The sequence below is a fragment of the Ovis aries genome, chromosome 19 (genome assembly GCF_016772045.2).
Source record: "Ovis aries strain OAR_USU_Benz2616 breed Rambouillet chromosome 19, ARS-UI_Ramb_v3.0, whole genome shotgun sequence".
Classification (NCBI taxonomy): Eukaryota; Metazoa; Chordata; class Mammalia; order Artiodactyla; family Bovidae; genus Ovis; species Ovis aries.
Genome location: NC_056072.1, coordinates 41215044 through 41237193, shown reverse-complemented (window position 1 = coordinate 41237193; position 22150 = coordinate 41215044). Strand labels below are relative to the sequence as shown.

At 38.5% G+C, this 22150-nt stretch overlaps 2 protein-coding genes across 11 annotated transcripts in view; both read right to left on the bottom strand.

The window, feature by feature from the left end:
* The window catches only part of FHIT (fragile histidine triad diadenosine triphosphatase), a 1568898-nt gene that overhangs the window by 536662 nt on the left and 1010086 nt on the right, over positions 1–22150 (bottom strand).
* Positions 8653–9068, bottom strand: LOC121817235 (cytochrome c oxidase subunit 6C-like). Its single transcript, XM_042235989.1, has one exon. It carries the CDS (start codon positions 9003–9005, stop codon positions 8781–8783), a length of 225 nt encoding a protein of 74 aa, XP_042091923.1. The 5' UTR covers positions 9006–9068; the 3' UTR covers positions 8653–8780.

Genomic DNA, 22150 nt, shown 5'->3' with positions numbered 1-22150 from the left:
GAACATGTTTCCTATCCACTCGTCTTCACTAATTTCTATTGCCTGGGTCTCATTTGCCACCCTCAAATGATATGAAAAATGTCCAAGAGACACTATTAAGGAAAAAAAAAATCAGCTGACAGTGAAGCATTCATCGCATACTTCCACTTTCATTTTAAATGACATACAAGATAAATTTTAAGATTAATGCAAACAATACATGTTTATTATGGTATGCAACTTTTAACATTCAGGGTGCAAAGTAGAGATACAATTTTAGAATTTTTTTTTAATAAAAAACATTTCCTACCACATTTAAATACAACTTCAGTATCAACTGCCATGTTGATGATCTAGCCAAAAGGAGAACAAGGCAATAGTATATGCTCATATCCAGGGACTGGGGCACCAAAAATTTATTTTCCGGGCCAGAGCACAGATGGAAGAAGCACAGATTAAGCATTTAGAGTTGGCACTTTCTTCACAGCCTTATGAGAAAAGAAATTCCACAATAGATGCCATGTCTGTCTAGCTGCCTCCAAACCTTTCTGGATCCCAAATAACATCCAATTAACCGATAGCAGCAGAGCAACTTGTGTGGATTGTTTTAATATATATTCACAGCAAGTGTCCTTATGGCTCCGGGCTGCTATTAAAACAGTGGGCTAGCAACACGAATTAACAATAAGACATGCGGTATATTATGGCTCCATAATGCCTAAAGCATTTAGCCAATGTCCTTATTATTCTTAATGTACCCTCACAGCTCCCGAGAATAATGTAACTGTGAATTCAACTGGTCCCAAATGATAAATGGAAAGTAAAATATTTCACAAATGTATTTTTGAGCAACCACTCCACCTTCCTCTCTTCCCTTCTCATCCACTAACTCAGTATATGTTACGATCAACAGACAGGTCCGGTTTCTAAATCTTTTTTGGCTTGTTTTGGACAAACAGAAGAATTTTTTTTTAATATAGTTGCTTTATAATGTGTTAGTTTCCACCGTACAGCAAAGCGAATCAGCTGTACACATGCATATATCCCCTCTTTGGATTCCCTTCCCATATAGTCATTCACCTCTCACGTAGTTTGTGTCATTTCTCAGTACCACGTGAGCCAATTATTTACTCAATTTTTCACACATATTTTTACTCACATCTCACTGCTAATCAACAATACTTGTAAAATAATAGGTATTCTGGGAACTATCAATATACATATATATATGTGTGTATATAAATTTTTTCCCCAAATAATATTACAATTAACCTTTGGCTATTAAAACACACACATTCATGTTCACATAGTTTTTCATCCAAAAGGATCTTTTCCTTGAGCAAACAGTTCATTACAAAAGAAGCGAGACCCTCTTCCTGGGGTTCGAGTTCCCTTCAGGCAGACGTAACACAGCAGAGTTCCTTGGAGAGAGGCTGAGGTTCACTAAGCACTAGCTCTGTGGCAGGCCCTGGGCAAGCACTTGATTGAAACACCCCAGTTGAGGAGGTACTTACCTGTTTCACAGAAGAGGATTAGGTACGAAGAGCTTAAGTATTTGCTCAAGGTCATTGCTATGGATAGAATGTCTGGACCCCCACCTAAATCCATATGTTGAAGCCTTAACCCCCAATGGGATGGTACTTAGAAATGGGGCCAAGAGGCCAGAATCAGATTAGGTCGTGGTACTCTCACGATGGGATCTGCATTCTCATCACAAGAAGAGAAGAGCAGAGTGCTCACTCTCTGCCATGTGAGGAAGTAGCAAGGTGTCCATCTGCAAACCAGGAAGAGGGGCCTCACCAGAAGCCACCATGCTGATCTCAGGATCCCGGCCTCCAGAATTGTGAGAAATAAATGTCTGTCGCTTAAGTCACCTGACCCATAGTATTTTATTATGGCAGCCCAAGCTAAGACAGTCACACAGCTAGGAAACAGCAAAAGTAGGGTTCAGATTCAGGTGTGCCAGGCACTGGGATCTGTTCTCTGAGCTCTGTATTGTGCAGCATCTATGCAGTGCGTAATCAATCCGTGCTTTGTTTCATAATAGAAACACATCTTTCCTGAGGTACTAATAGGAGAGTTTTCATTCACTAATGTAAAAGCTACACACACAGCTGACTTCCCTTCACGACTTCTAGGCAACAAGCTTATTGCAACTCTGCAAACTTAGCCCTCTTTTCTCTATTCAATGATTTTAAGTGTCGCTAATCTAATCCTTGTCTTTTATACTATTAGACTTTTAGTTTCATAATTACTGGCTGCCAAGGGCTTCTTCCAAAGCCCCCTGCTAAGTCTCCAACCCAGACAGAGGTGCACATCACTTTCTTGGCACCACTGGGAACTCTCTGAGAAATGACTGAACCTTTGGATCTCAGCACCTAGGAAAGACCTCTGGTTTCTTGCTACCTCAGCAGCCCTTGGAGGAAGGCAGACCTCTCCACAGCTGAACTGCCTGCCCCCAGATCTCCTCTCCTCGCTCTCAAATATCCTGGTGGTCCAGTGGTTAAGACTCCATGCTTCCAAGGGGGTGTGGGTTCCAACTGGTCAGTGAACTAGGATCTCACAATGCCACTCAGCATAGTCAATAAACAAATATTTTTTAAAAACCAAAGTCCAGTTCTATACCTGTGCTTTGTCACCTTTTATCCTGATGCTTGCATGGCTGTCAAAACAACATGGTGAGCTGAGTAGCTTTTTTTTTTTTCAGCTTTTATTTTCAGAACATTACATTTACTCATAAAAACATTATAAAAATGTACAATTTTCCTTTTAAAAATGTTTCATAAAGCATGTGTGTGTATGTGTATGTGTCCAGCCATGTTCAACTCTTTTGAGACCCAAGGACGGTAACCCGCCAGGCTCCTCTATCCATGGGATTTCCCAGGCAAGAATACTAGAGTGGGGTGCCATTTCCTTCTCCAGGGGGTTATGCTCTATAGCTACAGGTAAGAAGACTTTGAAAAAATGAGAAACAGAGTCCGGGCTGGAAGGAAGCAAGAAAGGGAAACAACTGTGACCAGGGCCTAGAAATAACAGAGGGAGGAGCAGTCTGGAAGGGGACTCACAGGAGGGTGTGTAACAGGAGGGTGTGTATGCTTCTAGGGATCCTAATGAGCAGCAGTAATCACGCTGCAGTCCTTTTTCCATGACAAGTGCTGGCTTCTTCTGCAGACACTCAGGTCTCAACTCCTGTCTAATACTATCCTGGCCCTCCATGCGAATGTGAGCCTTTCTCTTCTTCAGCTAGGACATCTATCTATCTAATGCGGTAATTGAATCAGATCTAATTTGAAGAAAAATCAAAAGTCCTCTCAATGCATTCACAAAAGGAAGCAGTTTATCTCAATAAACTAGCAGTTAGGAGGATGAGAAAATGTCTAAGGGCTCAGAGGTACGCAGCAAATCAAAACCCTTCCCATTCGTGGGAAGGAATAAAGCCAAAATAAGCTTTCTTCTCTGACTAAACCATATAACATAACACATAATAAAGAGAGGGGTCGGAGCAGTGAGCTGTGACCATCCATGATACGGTGGGATTCTCAAACACTGCCCACCAGTTTCACAAAACTACACAGGCACCAGAAAATGACATTTACTCAGAGTCTAAATACAATGAACATATTTGGCTGTTTCATATATTAGTGGATTTTTTTGGGGGGGCATACATTTCAAAACTCAAATACCTTAACTCTGCCTGTAAGTGAGACAGGGGTCCCCACAGGACCCCTGAAAATATTTTCATTACCCAAGTCTGAGTAAGTGAGGAAATGAAAGTGTCCTGACTCTTGCCAGGTAGACAGTTTAATTCAGGAGTCTTACATTTTCATTCTTTGTATTTTCCGTTGAAATGTGAGGGCTGTCTGCAAATCTTGCGGCATCCGCTTTTCAAGCTGCCTCTGTTCAGTGATTCCCTGGGAGAAGGAAGAATGTGACCTAAGTGAACTAATGTTGGGATCCTGCTTTCACATTTACAGTATTTATCCCCAACTGGGTTAACTATGGATCCTTATTCAAAAATATTCTTACAAAGCTCCTGAAAAAAACAAGTATTATACAGCAATTAGTTCTCTGAGTTGGGGCCAGTCACTTATATCTCTGGCTTAATTTATCTCATGTTGAGAATGAAGGAAGCTGACTCCCCACACAGCTTCCAACTGCAACAGTCTAGACAATGCTGAACCCACACTGGTTTTCTGCTGCTTTTGCTTTCTTTAGTTAGTCCTGTCTATTTTTGCCTCTTCTTTTTTTTTTTTAATATTTAGTACTTATTTGGCTGCCTTATATCTTGGTTGCAGCATGCATGAAATTTAGTTGAGATATGTGGCATCTAGTTCCCTGACCAGGGATTGAAACTGGGCCCCCTACACGGAGAGCACAAAATCTTAGCCATTCAACTACCAGTCCCTTTGCCTCCTCTTCTTGATCATTTTTTTTAAACAAAATGGAAAATGTTTTACAAATCATGTACTGAGTTTTAAAAACTATGATAATGGTGGAGACGGTTACAAGAGAGAGAGCTGCCAATTGTTGTTGTTATTGTTTTTAATCATTTTTTAATATTATAAATTCATTCTCTATAGCTCTTGACTTAAACCACAAAGAGATGACAATATCACTCCAGACTGTGTTTCACAGTGGCAATAACAATAAGAGTACAAACTGTTCATTTTCAAACTCCCACTATGTGGCAGACCTTTACTGCTTACTGACTTCTTACTACGTCCCAGGATCTTGAGGATACAGCCCTCAAGAGGGCCAGAGCCTGTGATGGTAGAGAAAGGACAGTGACCAGGAGATTAAGAAAATGAAGGAATAGGTGAGTTGGTAAGAATCCAAAAGTAGGGTTTTTTGCTATATGATTAAGAACCTTAAGAACTCCTGCTATCTTTACAAGTGGGCTTATCCACCAAAAGACCAGACTAATGAGGCTGAGAAAAAAAAAAAATCTATTAGATGAACTTACGAGAATTTCTATAAAAAGAATTAAGCACAATCAGACACTAACTTGAAGTCAAAACACTGTCTTTTACTTAGATGTCGAAACTCATTGTCCAACACTTTAGCCAGTAGTCACATGTGGCTATTTAAATTTAAATCAATTAAAATCAAACAATACTAACAGCTTTCTTCGCAGTTCATGAGGCGCATTTCAAGTTGCCTATTAGCCACGTGTGATTAGGGGCTGCCATACTGGACAGCACAGGTATTAGAAAACATCCATTATGGCAGAAAGCCCTGTGGGACAGTGCTGACCTAAAATATAAAATGACGTCATCAAAAGTCACATATTAAGGGGAAATATAACATTTTAATTAATATGCTAAAAATGGGTATTGGAATCCACACAAATATCTAGAAATAAAACTGTTCACCTTTATCACTGTAAAGTGATAGTATAATTTAATACTCTTAAAAAATAATGTCAGATTATATTACTCTGCTGCAGATGTAGGATTGTTTTTCTTATTAAATTGCTTTCCTAGACTCTGTCTTATCACAGAAAAGAAAACGCAAGGAGCCTAAGACAAACAGGCAATGAGCATGCAAGCTCACTGTATTTGTGTTTTGAAAGAGACACCTTAACTGGTCTTGCAAGGAAAAGTTCAGTTCATAAAGGGAAATTCAATTTCTCTGGTCCCTGAGTTAATAGTCTTGTGAGAATAATGCCCTTTTGTCCAAAATAATTCTAAAACTGTTTTGATAACCATTCCATTTTCAGTAGATACAGCCACAGACACTGCTCAGAAATAATCTTAGGAGATAGGATCAAATATGCGAATGAAGGCCCTCTCCCATCTTTCCTCTAAGCCATTGTCCTCTGGAATTTGGGAGGAAAGAGTTTTCTACTGACTGCCTTACTGTGAGGTAATAAAAAACACACCCACACCTTCACATACAACAAGGTTATTTACCCATAATATCAGTTATCTATCATCTAATTTTATTTAAACTTTTATATAATTATAGCCAGTATACATATAACTTCATTGAATTTTTACAACCTGAGCACTTCCATATAATCACTCAGAATCAGAAACAGAATATATCAGCTTGACCCCAAAGCCCACCTCATGGAACCTTCCAGAGACCACTCCCTCAAGGGTAATCAATATCTTGACTTCCAACACCACTGATGGATTCTGATCATTTTCATATCTTATATGCACGGCACTGCTTTGTGTCTAGCTTCTGTCACTCGACGAGTGACAAGATTTTTCAGATGTAATTCAAATTTCTAATCATTTGATTTTAAATTATGGGGCTTCCCAGGTGGTGTTAGTGGTAAAGAATCTGCCTGCCAATGTATGTAAGAGACATGGGTTCGATCCCTAAGAAATGACAACTCGCTCCAGTATTCTTGCCTAGGAAATCTCATGGGCACATGAGCCCAGCGGGCTAAAGTCTGTTGGGCCACAAAGAGTCAGACATGACTGAATGATTGAGCACAGCAATCCTGGAGTGGGCCTGATTTAGTTAAACAGAAGGCCTCAAAAGCAAGGTGAGGCTTCCAAGAGAAAGGAGAAGAAAAAGGAGGAGGTGAGGAGAGACTTTTTCTGGAATAAATACTAATGAGCAATGATCATACATGAATTTATACTTGCTAATTATAGATGGTAAACCAATTCACAAGCCCAGTGTCTGCAGAGCATTTTTCATGGAATAACAGACTGGTTCCAAATAGGAAAAGGAGTACATCAAGGCTGTATATGGTCACCCTGCTTATTTAAATTCTATGCAGAGTACATCATGAGAAATGCTGGGTTGGAAGAAACACAAGCTGGAATCAAGATTGCTGGGAGAAATATCAGTCACCTCAGATATGCAGATGACACCACCCTTATGGCAGAGAGTGAAGAGGAACTAAAAAGCCCCTTGATGAAAGTGAAAGAGGAGAGCGAAAAAGTTGGCTTAAAGCTCAACATTCAGAAAATGAAGATCATGGCATCTGGTCCCATCACTTCATGGGAAATAGATGGGGAAACAGTGGAAACAGTGTCAGACTTTTTTTGGGCTTCAAAATCACTGCAGATGGTGACTTCAGCCATGAAATTAAAAGACGCTTACTCCTTGGAAGGAAAGCTATGATCAACCTAGATAGCATATTCAAAAGCAGAGACATTACTTTGCCGACTAAGGTCCGTCTAGTCAAGGCTATGGTTATTCCAGTAGTCATGTACGGATGTGAGAGTAGGACTGTGAAGAAGGCTGAGGGCCGAAGAATTGATGCTTTTGAACTGTGGTGTTGGAGAAGACTCTTGAGAGTCCCTTGGACTGCAAGGAGATCCAACCATTCCATTCTGAAGGAGATCAGCCGTGGGATTTCTTGGGAAGGAATGATGCTGAAGCTGAAACTCCAGTACTTTGGCCACCTCATGCGAAGAGTTGACTCATTGGAAAAGACTTTGATGCTGGGAGGGATTGAGGGCAGGAGGAGAAGGGGACGGCAGAGGATGAGATGGCTGGATGGCATCACGGACTCGATGGACGTGAGTCTGAGTGAACTCCGGGAGTTGATGATGGACAGGGAAGGCCTGGCGTGCTGCGATTCATGGGGTCACAAAGAGTCGGACACTACTGAGTGACTGAACTGAATAAGAGAAACAGTGGGGATCATAGTTATTTAGATTTCTAGTTTGTTTTCTTTCCCCCAAGCCAGTTCTAATGTCCTATATTCTTGTATACTATCCGTATAAGTAAACTCTCAATTTTCAAATCCTTGGTTTCGATTTCAGGTTCATAAAGTAAGGTCACCATATTTGTGGTAAGCCGGTGGAAGGAAGTGTTACCAGACAGCCAGACATCTCAGACTTGTTATTATCTTCCAAAGCAATCCCTGTGGAAAGCTTTATTGAGTGGACCTGAATACATTTCAAGTAAAGCTCTGCTGCTGCTGTTGCTGCTAAGTCACTTCAGTCGTGTCCGACTCTATGCGACCCCATAGACGGCAGCCTACCAGGCTCCCCCGTCCCTGGGATTCTCCAGGCAAGAACACTGGAGTGGGTTGCCATTTCCTTCTCCAATGCATGAAAGTGAAAAGTGAAAGTGAAGTCACTCAGTCGTGTCCAACTCTCAGCGACCCCATGGACTGCAGCCCACCAGGATCCTCCATCCGTGGGATTTTCCAGGCAAGAGTACTGGAGTGGGGTGCCATTGCCTTCTCCGAAGTAAAGCTCTAAGTTTGTTTTTTTGTTTGCTTCTTTTTGTTTTTAAGAACACAAACTATTTTCTCCATTATCATATTCCCCTTAACATATATCCTAGAGCAGGATTAAAGATACAATTCATCTTTTCTATTTCTGTTTTAAATGATTTTTAATAAATATCATTTTCCATCATCAGAGGTGAAATTAAGGCCAAAACAGAATTTTTAACTTCCCCTTCCACAACTGTTCCTTCTCAAGTCTTTTCCAATTCAGTTGTTTTTTGTCCCCCTGTCACTCCGTGACTGAAGTCAAATTTATAGGAAAGACTAGCAAGTGGGTTTTCCCTCCAAGCGTGTTCCAAAACTGGCCACTTCGCTTCGTCTCCATCATCACACCCTTACTCAGGCTACACTGATGCCAAAAGCAGAGAGTCGCTAGGTGATCTCCCAGCTCCTACTAAGCTCTGATACCTACAACAAGGTAGGAGCTCTTTTTATTTTATTTATTTATTTATTTTTTGTCCACAGTATTTGTTAATTGTTTATTTATTGAGAGACTATTTCTCACCTCAGAGAGTCACAGTTTCATAGTTCAGGAGCACAGCAAAGTGACAAACTTCCAAGGAACTCAACCCAAAGAGATTCTTTATATTCCAAATCACTTTGCACTCTGAAAGATACCAGCCTTCCTCATCTCCTCAAAATCTTTCATGGAATCATAATTTCTGTAGAAGTCTGCATATGCCTTCTTTCTTTTTTCAGCCACAGCAAAGTTATAGAAAGTTGCAGACCCCAGGGAGACCATGAATGCTCCAACAATATGAAATCGCAGACGTTTGGCCAGGAGGCCACGCATCTGAGGTTTTGCCAAAGCAGTGGACATGGCAGGTTTTCTTCTCGATGGCTCAACCGTGACGTCCTCTCAGGCTCAGGAGCTCTTTTTTAAATTGGAAATTAGGTACTGTAACTCCTCTGCTTAAAGTCTCAACTGAGACTAGACATTTGATGACATTAAAGAATTACTAAAAAGTTATAGATGTGATTATGGAACTGTGGCTATGTTCTTAAAAAGAGTTTCTATGTTTCAGAGATATATACTGAAATATTCATGAACAAAATGACAGGTTGCTAGCTCCAAATTATATGATGGGGTTGGGGAAAGAGCATAGATAAAACAAAATTGGCCATGAGTTGCTAATTATTGAAGCTGGGTAATGGGTACATAGGGAGTCATTTTATTTTCCATTTTCATGTATGTTTGAAATTTTTGTAATAAAAAGTTTAAAAATCTCCATCAGCTCTTGAATGCACTTAAGAGTAAAACTGCAAGAGCTTGTCTTGATCCAAAAGGCCTCTTATGATCTCATTCTTGCTCATCACTCTCAGACCACTTCCAGTACCAGCTCTGCCCAGCAACTACCATAAAGAGCTACAAGAGTTATCCCTGAGCCTTAAATATACTGAATGTTTGGACACTTCAAGGCCTCGAAGGAGTTCTTCCATCAGTCACGAGGGCTCCTCCCCAGATGTTCTCACGGGTGGCGACTTCAGGTGGCATCACCCCTCTGCAGAGCCTTCTCTCGTTGTTTAGAGCCATCTTCCCTCCTTGCCCTCTCCCACCCATCTGCTCCATTCTCCTTTCCCTGTTGTTGTTCAGTCACTAAATCGTGTCTGACTCTGCGACCCCCTAGACTTTAGCCCGCCAGGCTCCTCTGTCCACAGGATTTCCCAGGCAAGAATACAGGGGTGGGTTGCCATTTCCTCCTCCAGGGGATCTTCTCAACCCAGGGATCAAACTCACGTCAGATGGCAACCCACTCCAGTAGTGCTACATGGGAAATCCCAGGGTCAGAGGAACCTGGAAGGCTACAGTTCATGGGGTTACAAGAGTCAGATGTGACTTAGCAACTAAACCACCACCACAATGAATAATTACATGCTTATATATATTACTATAATTAATAGTTAATATTTGCAAGTTGCCTTTGGATTACATACAGTATATTCATTCACATACATACATAGTATTATTCCAACACCAAATATCTGATGATTACTGGTTAATATAGAAATGACAGTTTGCAACTGCTACACTTTCAGCAAAAGATTTTGCTAAATGTATTGTTGCCAGACTTCAGACTTTAAAATTAATTTTTAAGATTCTTAGCTGGTGTTAAACCATGTCAGCATAATAAGTACGTTTTGATTTTCTTTCAGATGTTCCTGAAAAATTGATTTTTACAATTTTTTCCCAGTGACCTACAAGGCTGTGAAGAAGAGAGACTTCTTCTTAATCTCAAAGATCCAAGCTAAGCTCAAACTCCCTGGTCATTGTGCCCGTGTCACGTTCTGTGTTCACCTCTTTACGTATCTTTGAAAAAGCACAAATGTATTAGTGAGAGAACACCGACTGGTAGGTTTTAAACTGTCTTTAAATGAACCAACTTACAAAACGGAAAAAGAATCACAGATGTAGAAAACAAACTTATGGTTACAAGGGGGAAAGGGAAGGGAGGGATAAACTGGGAGGTTGAGACTGATACATATACACTGCCATGTATGAAACAGATAACTTATAAGAACCTACTATATAGCATAGGGAACTCTACTCAAAACTCTGTAATGGCCTTTATGGGAAAATAATCTAAAAAGAGCAGACAGTTACATAATTGAATCACTTTGCTGTGTAGCAGAAACACAACATTGTAAATCAACTATATTCCAATAAAAAGTTATTTAAAAAATACATACAATGCCACTGACAGGACATTTAAAGCAAACTGGCTTTCTAACTGGTAAATCGTAATGAGGCAAGAACAGTAAGAAAAGGAAGACATAGCTTCCCAAATCCACCCATTTCTTTAAAACCAGATCAGTGTAGATCCTAATCATTTGGTGACCAGCAAAGGCCATTGCCCCTTTTCTATCGAAGCAATTAAAATATCACATATTTCAATCTTCAAATAAGTGGCAAGACTGTTCTATGTTAAGGACTTTGTATATGTATATACTATGAAGTATTTTCTTGGCTAAACACTTAAAATTCTACCCTGGCCAGTGTTTTAAAAAGAACCCACAGTTATACTGTTCGTTTAAGAAATCTGACCTAATATTACAGACAAAAATCTATACTGAGGAAACAAAATAACTTTCATATCACTCAAATAGCTCTATTAAGAAAATTTTAAGAGTTGTGTGTTTTAGCGCTAACTAAAATGAACAGAAAAATGCTTTCTAAAATGTTGAAAAGCAGGAAATGAAAGGTTAAGGTATTTCACTATGTGTATGTTATGCTGGACCCTTGAAGCTACCGCCTACACAAGAAGGTACTTTAAAGATTACTTGAATGTGTTTTCTGAAAATATGAACTGATCCATTCATTTTTAAAACCCTTAATGTAGTAGTACTCTTACTTTGCCTGACAGATGACAAGGCTCAGGAAGGGGAAAGATCAGAGCTGCAGGAACAACAACAAAAAAGGCTGGCACCAAATCCATTTCCCCTTCAGGCCAACACTTTTACTCCCTTATCATGCAACAAAGCAACAGGAAAAGTATCGAATATGAAAAGCAAAGAGATTCCACATGACTGAGCCTTGGCAGGTACAAACGCATTAGTAATGGAGCTGACTCCTGTGACCTTTTCAATTACGATAATCCCTCAAAGAAAATTAAAACCATTTTCTAAAACATCATCCAAGGAGTTCCACAGATAATTGAAGAAAACATTTAGGAACATCCCTGACATTTTTCTAAGCATGTATGTACTTAACACATGTCTGTTCTCATTTTATATAGCCTTTCGAGGAATGATTATTTGTGAGCAAAATGTCAAACTTAATTTGAAAAACATTTTTTTAAAATCTGTATTTCCAGAGTTTTTGACCTTCATTTTCCTATTATATATATATTTGTGTTTTGAAATGGGAAGATCTCGAGAGAGGAGGGAGGTTGGGGAATGAATGAAATGGGTGAGGGAAGTTTAGATGTGCAGACTTCCAGTTACAACATAAACGAGTCATAGTGATGAAACGTACAGCATGGCAAACACAGCCAATGGTAATGTAACATCTTTGTGTGGTAAGAGACGGTGGCTAGACTTATCACGGTGATCATTTTGTAATGCATAGAAACATCAACTCACTACGTTGCGTACCAGAAACTAATATAATGTTGTAAGTCAACTAGGCTTCAAAAATCAAACTCTTAGTAAAAGAAATCAGATTTGTGGTTACCAGAGATGAAGAGCTGGGGGGGAAGGAAGAATCACAGGAAAGTGATCAAAAGGTACAAGCTTCCAGTTATAAGATAAATAAGGAATAGGGATCCAATGCATGACAATGAAAAATACAGTCAGCACTGTTGTGTGTTCTATATAAAAGATGCTAAGAAAGTAAATGTTAAAGAGTTCTAAGCACAAGGGAAAAATAAATTTCTTTCTATAATTTTTTTTTAATCTAGATGAGATGATGAATGCTCACTACTAAGGTTGTTGTGCTGTGTGTGTATGTGTGTGTATGTGTGTATGTGTGTGTGTGTGTGTGTGTGTGTGTGTGTGTGTAAGTCGCTCAGTCATGCCTGACTCTGCGATCTCATGGACTGCAGCCCACCAGACTTCTCTATCCATGGGATTTTCTAGCTAAGTATCTTATGATATATGCAGGTCAAATCATTATACTGTACATCTCAAACATACAAAACATTAGTCCCTCAGTTGTGTCCAACTCTGTGCAACCCCATGGACTGTAGGGTGCCAGGCTCCTCTGTCCATGGAATTCTCCAGGCAAGAATATTGGAGTAGATTGCCATTCCCTTATCCAGGGGATCTTCCTGACTCAGGGATTGAACCTGAGTCTCCTGCATTGCAGGAGGATTATTTACCATCTGAGCCACTTAGGGAAGCCCAACAGTGCTGTATATTATATCTCAAGCAAAACTAGAAGGAAAAACTATTTAAGACACTGTTATATAGCATCCTAAAGCTAAAAGTATCCTATATTGATTATTTTGCAGATAAAGCATTTTATATACAGTCTAAAATTCCGTAAATTATCATTAAAAATACACAGAAAATGGAAGCAGCGCATCTGAACATGGTGTTTTTCTTTTAACCTTTTCTAATATTTTTCTAATTAAAATGAACCTTTAAATATAAAATATTATGGCTTTTAAAAGGGTGACTATATTTACTCTTTTGGACATGAATTTGAGCAAACTCTGGGAGATAGTGAAGGACAGGGAAGCCTGGCATGCTACGGTCGATGGGGATGCAAGCAGTCAGACCCGACTTAGTGACTGAACAACAACAATTGTACTCTTTTCTGGGTCATGAGAATTTGAAAATCAGTTAAGCAATTAATACTTCATTTAAAATGTATCCTTTTGTTTGGGATATGCCAAATATGTAAAGTAGCTTTCCAGTCCCTAGAATGTTCAACAACTTTCTAGTCAACAAAATATTGCCAAAGCATAGTGACATGTGAAGATTTAAATTTAAATAAGGTTTAAAATAAGAAAAATGAGCCACCAAGTTTGACCTAGTTCAGTTTCTACTAAGTGAGTAAGTAGACTGAATATTTAAGGAAATCAAAGATCACTTTATTGCTGGGCTGAATAAACTGACTTCACGTGAGTGCCCAGAAGAGAAGCCACATCTATAGACATAATATTCAAGAAACCGAAGCCTCGGTTCTTCACTCAGCTCTCCTCCTTATGGAAATTAGCTGGGTATTCGACCAATGGGAGCCGCCATTTCTCATGAACTGAATGGGAATGCTAGCATATGCTATCATATGGATCAGTCCAAAAAGGTTTTGAAAATCATATAATATTATGGAAACAAGCATATGGTGTTATCATTACTAGTTCTGGTTTATGCTCAGTATCAGCAGCACTGATCTAACACAGCAGGTTAGAGACAAGTCACCCTGCACTGGAAAGTATAAAATGGATTCTGATCAACAGAAGTCATTCTACTGTTTTCTGAATCTTCCAAGAGAAATTGACAGCCTTCAGTGGAGAGAATTAAAAAAAAAAAAAAGTTTGTCTCAAATGTTTATTTCTGTTGCTGACACCTATTAAGAACCAGGACTGTGACAGTATTAGTCACTCAATCACGTCCAACTCTTTGCCACCCCATGGACTGTAGCCCAGCAGGCTCCTCTGTCCATGAATTCTCCAGGCAACAATACTGGAGTGGGTTGCCATTCCCTTCTCGAAGGGATCTTCCTGACACAGGGACCAAAGCTAGGTCTTCTGCACAGCAGGCAGATAGCTATCAAGCTACAGTTGGCAAGTTTAAAACAAACAAACAAACAAAAAAATGACTACTAACTCAGCCTTTTAAATTCTGCCATTAGAACAGAAGATCAGTCTAAAGCACATGCTACAAAGGATGCAAAATAACTCACGATGCCTTCAGTTTCAGGATTAAGACCCTTCATTTCAATAGGTGTCTGTTCTGTTTTTAGAACTGTCGCATAATGAGGAAAACCATCATGGGAGCACAGATGACTACCTCATAAGAGAGTACTTAGCCTTGGTCCAAGAATAATTTTATTTGTATCTAATTCAAATACCACAGAACAAAGCACTAGGAGGAAAAGGGATGACAGAAGCAGAGCACTTCAGCAAGACGCTGGTCCTGCATGAAGTGAGGTAGGTGGGAAAGGACCACGTGACCAGTGCTTCTGTGTTGGTGGAGACCAAGAAGGGACCAGCTGGCAGGAAGATCTTGCTTTTGCAATTCGCTTCAAAACCTATCAGCAACCCTCAGATCCAAGACTTATAACTCTTAAATAAACAGTGGGAAATGGAGAAGAAGTAATCTCATTGGGAGAAAACAAATAGTTTACAACTGTTAAAATATGCCAGGGTTTTTTCACATAGAAGAGTTAAGGAAGTTATTTTAAAATTTGTGGGGACCTCTTACTACAAAGCAGACTGCTTGCAAGAATCTAGCTGTACATACTCCTTTATGTGAACTCATCACAGTAAGGACTTTTTGACCACTGAAGCTAGTAAGGCACCTGCAAGACCTTTTAGGAAAATGAGTAGGGCGGTAGCCACTTCACCAAAGAAAATTTAAGTACACATTTGTCTCTGCATTTTGTTTCTTTTCTAAATTCTTTTTGACCATCCCAAAAGGTAGTATTAATGAGATTTGCATTCTTTACTAGATACCAGGGAAACAGAGAAAATATATCTAATGATAAGACTTGACGTGCCACAAACAACGAATGTTGCAGAGGGTGGAGAAAGAAGGGGACCTTCCTACACCATTATTATTATTTTTTATTTATACTGAAAATTCTGATCCTTTTAGGGATTTGAAATACTCTTCCTAACATTTTCCAGTCAGGAGGATAATGAACATGTAAATAAATACATCTATTTACATATGTTCATTATACATGAACCAAGAAGATATTTCTAAATCAATTTCTTGTGTCCCTTCTATAATCCACAGCATTTGCCCTTTCCACAAAAGTTGAAAGGAAAGGAAAAACAAGGCATTGCAAGCAAGAATGAAGACAAAGAGATGGTAGAGAAACAAGTTCTCAAGTGTCAAGTCATCACCTGGAAAGAGTGCTGAGTGGGAATGTAAAGTAGAAAGCCACTATAGAGAACAGTATGGCGGTTCCTTTAAAAACTAAAAACAAAGCTACCATAAGACTCTGCAATCCCACTCCTGGGTATATATCTACAGAAAACCATGGTCCAAAAGGATACAGGCATCCCAATGTTAACTGCAGCACTGTTTACACTAGCCAAGACATGGAAGCAATCTAGATGTCCATTGGCAGAAGAATGGATTAGGAAGACGTGGTGCATATACACAATGGAATATGATTCAAGCACTGAAAAAATAAAATAATACCATTTGCAGTCACATGGGTAGACCTAGAGAGTCATACTGAGCGAAGTAAGTCAGACAGAGAAAGAGAAATATCATATGATATCCCTTATATGCGGAATCTAAAAAGAAATTATACAAATGAACTTATGTACAAAACAGAAACAAACTCACAGACTTAAAGAATGAACTCACAGTTACAAGGAGGGAAGGATGTGGGTAAGGGATAGTTAGGGCCTTTGGGATCAACAGGTACATACTGCTACATTTAAAATGGATAATCAGTGAAGACTTACTGTAGAGCACATGGAACTCTGCTCAATGTTATGTGGCAGCCTGGATGGGAGGGGAGTTTGGGGGAGAACGGATACATGTATATGTATGGCTGAGTCACTCTGCTGTCCACCTGAAATTATCACAGCGTTGTTAATCGGCTGTACTCCAATATAAAATAAAAAGTTAAAAAAAAAACAACTGGATGTGAAGCCCCATGGTAAAGATCATCGGCATTCATTCTCCCCACAAGATCTTCATTACTTTTGTCCAACAATCGGTACACAAACGGCAACACAATAGAACTGCCTATTTACTTGTCAGCTTCTCCCAACAAGCCACCAACTCCAGGATATCAGGGTTCTCCACCTACACCCTAGTGTCAGCCCTGTGCCTCATACACAGAGAAAGCTCACACATATGCTAGGAAGTTTTGTTGCTTTAATTATCATCACCTGGGTATTACTTTTTTTTTTAAACTATATTTACATAGAAAATCTTGAATTATTCAGGGATTTCAAAATCTCGTCCTAATATTTTCCTGTAAGAAAGATAGTGAACATGTAAAGAAATACATTTATTTACATATGATTATCACACGTAGGCCAAAAAGATATTTCAATATCAATTTCCTGTGTTCCTTCTAATCTTCAGCTTTTGCCTTTTCCACCAAGTTGAAAGGAAGAGTGAAGCAATGGATTACAAGTGGGAGTCGAGGCAGACACACAGGAGAGAAACAAGTTCTCAAATGTTACAGAATCACCTGGAAAGTGTATTGATTACCTGGGAAATTCTGATTCCATGGACCTATCCCCAGAGAGCTACGCCATAGTCCTAAGCACTGAGAGGGAAGAGATGAGCTACAAGTGTCCATAACTAAATTGTTGTTGTCTACTCATTAAGTTGTGTCCAACTCTCTTGCAACCCCATGGACTGTAGCCCTCCAGGCTCCTCCATCCATGGAATTCTCCAGGCAAGAATACTGGAGTGGGTCTCCATTTTCTTCTCCAGATCCTCCTGTCCCAGGGATCGAACCCATACTATCTGCATTGGCAGGCAGATTCTTTACCCCTGAGTCACCTGGGAAGGAGTTAGCTTTTCATGCTTTTGTTTTTAAATTTTAGTTTCAGAACAAAGAGGACTGTGATAAAACAGGAAGATGTGGGGCTCACAGTAATTACATTTGATTATTCTCCTGATCACTATCACCTCCAGTAATTTCATAATTCATTATTGTTATTTACTTAAGTTTCCAAAGGATTTTAATATGTTCCTTAGCTTCTACATAGAGAAGGATTTTGCTAACAAACTAATGACTGATCACAATTACCGATGAGGAAAACGGAAATCACAGTCATAATGTATATAATCATTATAAACAGAAGCTATGTAAATTACATGTCAAAGATTACAGCCTCTTTAGTACTGGGGAGTAACTAAAAAATAAACATTTACACATTGCACATTTTCCTATTTCCCATTTTCTGTCCTCTTTTTTCATAGTATGAGTAAAAGAATATTATCAAAAACAAGGAAAACCTTGTAGCATCATATGAGTAGGTTTTCTATCTGTAGTTGAGAATTTCAAATACAATAGATATTTTACTTACTTTCACAGCACATTTATTTTAAATCCTGCAATGTTTCCTTTTGGTTTGAAAGTCTGTGTTTCACCCTTAAATCATTTCTCAGTACTTAAATTCTTTTTCATTTAAAATTTCACAAAATCTATATGAGTATTTGTTTTTCAGTAAAGTCCATATTACTATCCGACATGTCATCAGCATCTCTTTAGCTCTCCCTTCTTTATAATGGCATTCTTGTTTTTCATCTGAGCATACAGTGCCCTGAAATAGAGACCACATCTTCCAATCTCAAACTGATGGCCTTTTCCCCTTCTCTTTCCTTCTTCCTGCCAGATAAAATGTGGTCATAATGACTGAAACGTTCTATCAAATAACACTGGTTAGATTATTCCTCTTCCTAGTATAGGCACATGTTCACATATATACATTATATGTGGAACACATCACACAAAAGTACTTCCCCGTGCTCCATCTCCTTTTTTCTCAAAATACCAACAAACTGGGAGCAATCTTAATCTACTCCCTAAGCTGATAGGCCTTTTCTTGAACCAGTAAGAACATTCTCAAGTGAGCCCATGACATTGAATCAGTTTTTTCAGACTATCACTCTGGATTGTTTGGTTTTTCCTTTTTTCTGCTTTGAGCCACATATTTGCTGTTCAAACAGAAACCGAAAGGTTATCTCTAGGCATCCTTATTTTGCCCACTTGGATGACTACTTGGTTAGGTACCCACAGGACAATGAAAAGAATAATAATTAATGTAATATAGTCATTCATTCAATGACTGAACAAAATTGACATGGTCCCTGCACTTCAGAAGCTTACATTCTAATGGAGGAAAAAGAGATAAGCAAACATATAATAAATTGTCATAAAAGAATTAGACATGACTGGCAAATGTCCAACAACTCCTTGTCATGAGGGAACGGAGGTGAGGTGTGCTACTTGGACTGTGTTTGTAAACACTGTATAGGCTGCAGTTAAAGTCAGGACTTTCTGTAAGCTCAATAAATGGCTATGCCTTCTGACTAAATTCCACCAGAGGCTCTAAGCTACTAACCTCCTTTAGAAGATTGAAGCCACATCTCTTATGTAATCTACAGCATCAATCCAGTGGCAGAATCTGTTATCTTGAACAGGGCAACATTTATAATCATGAGGAATGATAACTACCTTCTTATACTCTGAAGATGTAACATGACTACAGAGGCAGCTGATGCTTTACGTTGTTTTACAATATTACTCAACCACCCAGTTCTATGATAAACTTTTCCTTTTTTCCTTTTTTTAAGCCAAGAAAGGAGATTAAAAAAAAATCAATGAGTTGTCAACACAGAGCAGACACACAAGACCAGATGTAGTCTGTAAATAATGTTCTACGAGAGTCCACAGGAAAAGTGGAAATAATTTATTCTAGTAATCCTGACAGTTACCATCATCTAGATTGTGTTGTTTGTATTTTTTTGAGAAAAATTTAGGTGAGTCTTTCACCATTCCATGTACTTCCACCACTTAAAGAAATTCAATCAAAAGCTGAAGTTATGGATACTAGATTTTGTTAAGTAAAGATATTGAAGGTGGCATTTCTCATCATAGCACTTCTCAGAAACTTTAGATGCAGCAATGAACCTAAAAGTACAATGTGATGTATTTTCAACTGTTCATTCCAATGTTCAATACTTCAAATACTGTACTTCATAATTTACCCTATAAAACAGCAGACAGATATTATCTACCACACAAATACATATAAACACAAATATATTAATATGTATATGTATGTATCAAGAGATAAAGATTTCTGTTTTTTTTTAATAAATAGATGAGAAGAAAGGTCACACCATTGTTACTGTCTAAAAATAATTTCCCAGGATCTATAATCTTCAAAGCTGTGCTGAATTATTCATTTAATCTTATTAAAACTAAAAATTTAAGTTATACCTCTGAATATGACTCAGAATAAAATAATCATGAATACATCACAAAAATTCATGTTCATTAACCGTAAATAGCTTTTGGACTGATTTCTGTTTAAGAATGAGCGCATCATCTAAACAAACTCTGTTGCCAAAAAAGCCACAAAATTATAAATGCAATTCCTTTCTGAAATGATGCCTCAGTGCAAAGTGTAATCCTTAGGATCATCCCCCATCTTCTGAATTGCGCACAAGAGTATTTACTACACATGTTGTTTATTTATAAGACAGACACTACAAACAACATCCAGAATGAGAGTTTTATCTAAAATTCTGTATATTTCACATGTTTTAAAACAGAAGGTCTTATATTTGATCAGCTTGGCTTTAATCTTAGTTATAATGATCTTCAAATATGCTAAGATATTCCTGACATCTCAAAAGAATGCATTATTACTGTCTGTCAACTTATTTTTAGGAAAGCTATATCATAAAAAATGTATAGCCTCACATAATTAAAACAATTCAAGCAGTGTGCATTGACTAAAGTAATATGGACTATTAAATAATTCAAAATTGTGTTTAGCAGCAGCAGCTGTTTAATTAAAAGGTAAAAACTGCAACTAATCCAGTACGGTTGACAGAAATATAGCCTGTATCAGTAGTGAGATCCCCTAGGACAGAGAATATGGATATGAATTCCAGAAGTCATGAGCTTCACTTAATGAATATAATGAAAATAACTACAATAAATCTGTAAAGAAACATATTTTACATCAAAGATCTTCTGAATGTTCCCTCGCTTTTAATTTCCTTGAAGCTAATAATTCTACATTTCAATGTAGCAAAAAATCCTCTAATGTACATACTGTTAACCAGCAATGCATACAGCTTGTATCAGAGGGCCCACAAGCTGAAGTTCAGCCTACAAGGAGACTAGAAAAACTCTCAGAACCTGTTGTTCCTTGAAAGTTCTGATTTTCAGGTTCAGTATTCAACATATTTGCTCATAATTGCCCCTTATCACGGAGTAACACAACTGGTCAACAAACACACCAAAGTAACAAACCTAACCAAATCAGTTCAAACTGATGAATTGAACTTTACAACCTTATTGAGAAACTATTTTCCCCTACCATATTAGAGGGGGCAACTCTTTGTTAACTGAAAAAATGGACAGTGAGGATGATTTAAGTATTTATAAATATGATTAAGGGATACGCATAGTGCTTCCATCCCTTCATCTGGAAATCCCATTCCAGTTATCTTTCTTCTGAAATAAGACGGGCAGGCATAACTTAATGTATAAAAAACCTAACTGCAGAAATGTTTTCAATATTTATTCTTTCCAATTTTTCCTGATATCAGTCTCATTACCGGGCACTGATCAAGAAATTTTGTCACAGCCATACACTGTACCGGAGAAGGCAACGGCACCCCACTCCGGTACTCTTGCCTGGAAAATCCCGTGGAAGGAGGAGCCTGGTGGGCTGCCATCTGTGGGGTCACACAGAGTCGGACACGACTGAGCGACTTCACTTTCACTTTCCACTTTCATGCATTGGAGAAGGAAATGGCAACCCACTCCAGTGTTCTTGCCTGGAGAATCCCAGGGACGGGAGAGTCTGGTGGGCTGCCATCTATGGGGTCGCACAGAGTTAGACACGACTGAAGCAAATTAGCAGCAGCAGCATAAACAATGTACTAGTAGATGGCCATTACAAATCAGCAAAACTATCTGTATGTTTATCCTCTATATGACAAAGAAGTCAATAATTGAATAAATTCATTTTTATCAAATAAGTAATCATAAGATCAAAAGACAAAAAATACAAAGACTAATTCATAACTTGGCATATGTTTAAGCTAAAGTAAATAACATTAACTCACTTCATGATTTTCTGCTAAAAAATGCTTATTTTTGTAAGTTTCCCAGTTTACCCTGGCTGTGTTTTAGAAAGCAGTTTTGAAAAGTATGAAATCAGGTAGTTCATAAGAGTCACTGCAGTAATAGAAATGAGTGAAGTAGAAATAAAAATGAAAAGCCAGTAGAGATATGAGTTATTATTTTAGAGCAATTACACTAAAAAAATGTATACCTGATCAAATATATACATACACACACACACACACACACACACACACACACACACACACACACACATCTTGTTTTCTTTAAAGGGGAAATACCAAACTATTTCTATAGGGTTTACTTCTAGAAGGAAAGGGGAAAAGTCCTCCTAAAACAGCGAGATGAAAAAGGGAAAGGTCCCTTTTATGCTTTACAAATGAGAACGATAAATGGTTTATAGGTTGTTTTAACATTCCTATCATATGTCCTGTGGACTTTGTTTATTTGCAAATTATGGGGCCAGCAGAGCAGAAAATGGAAGTCTT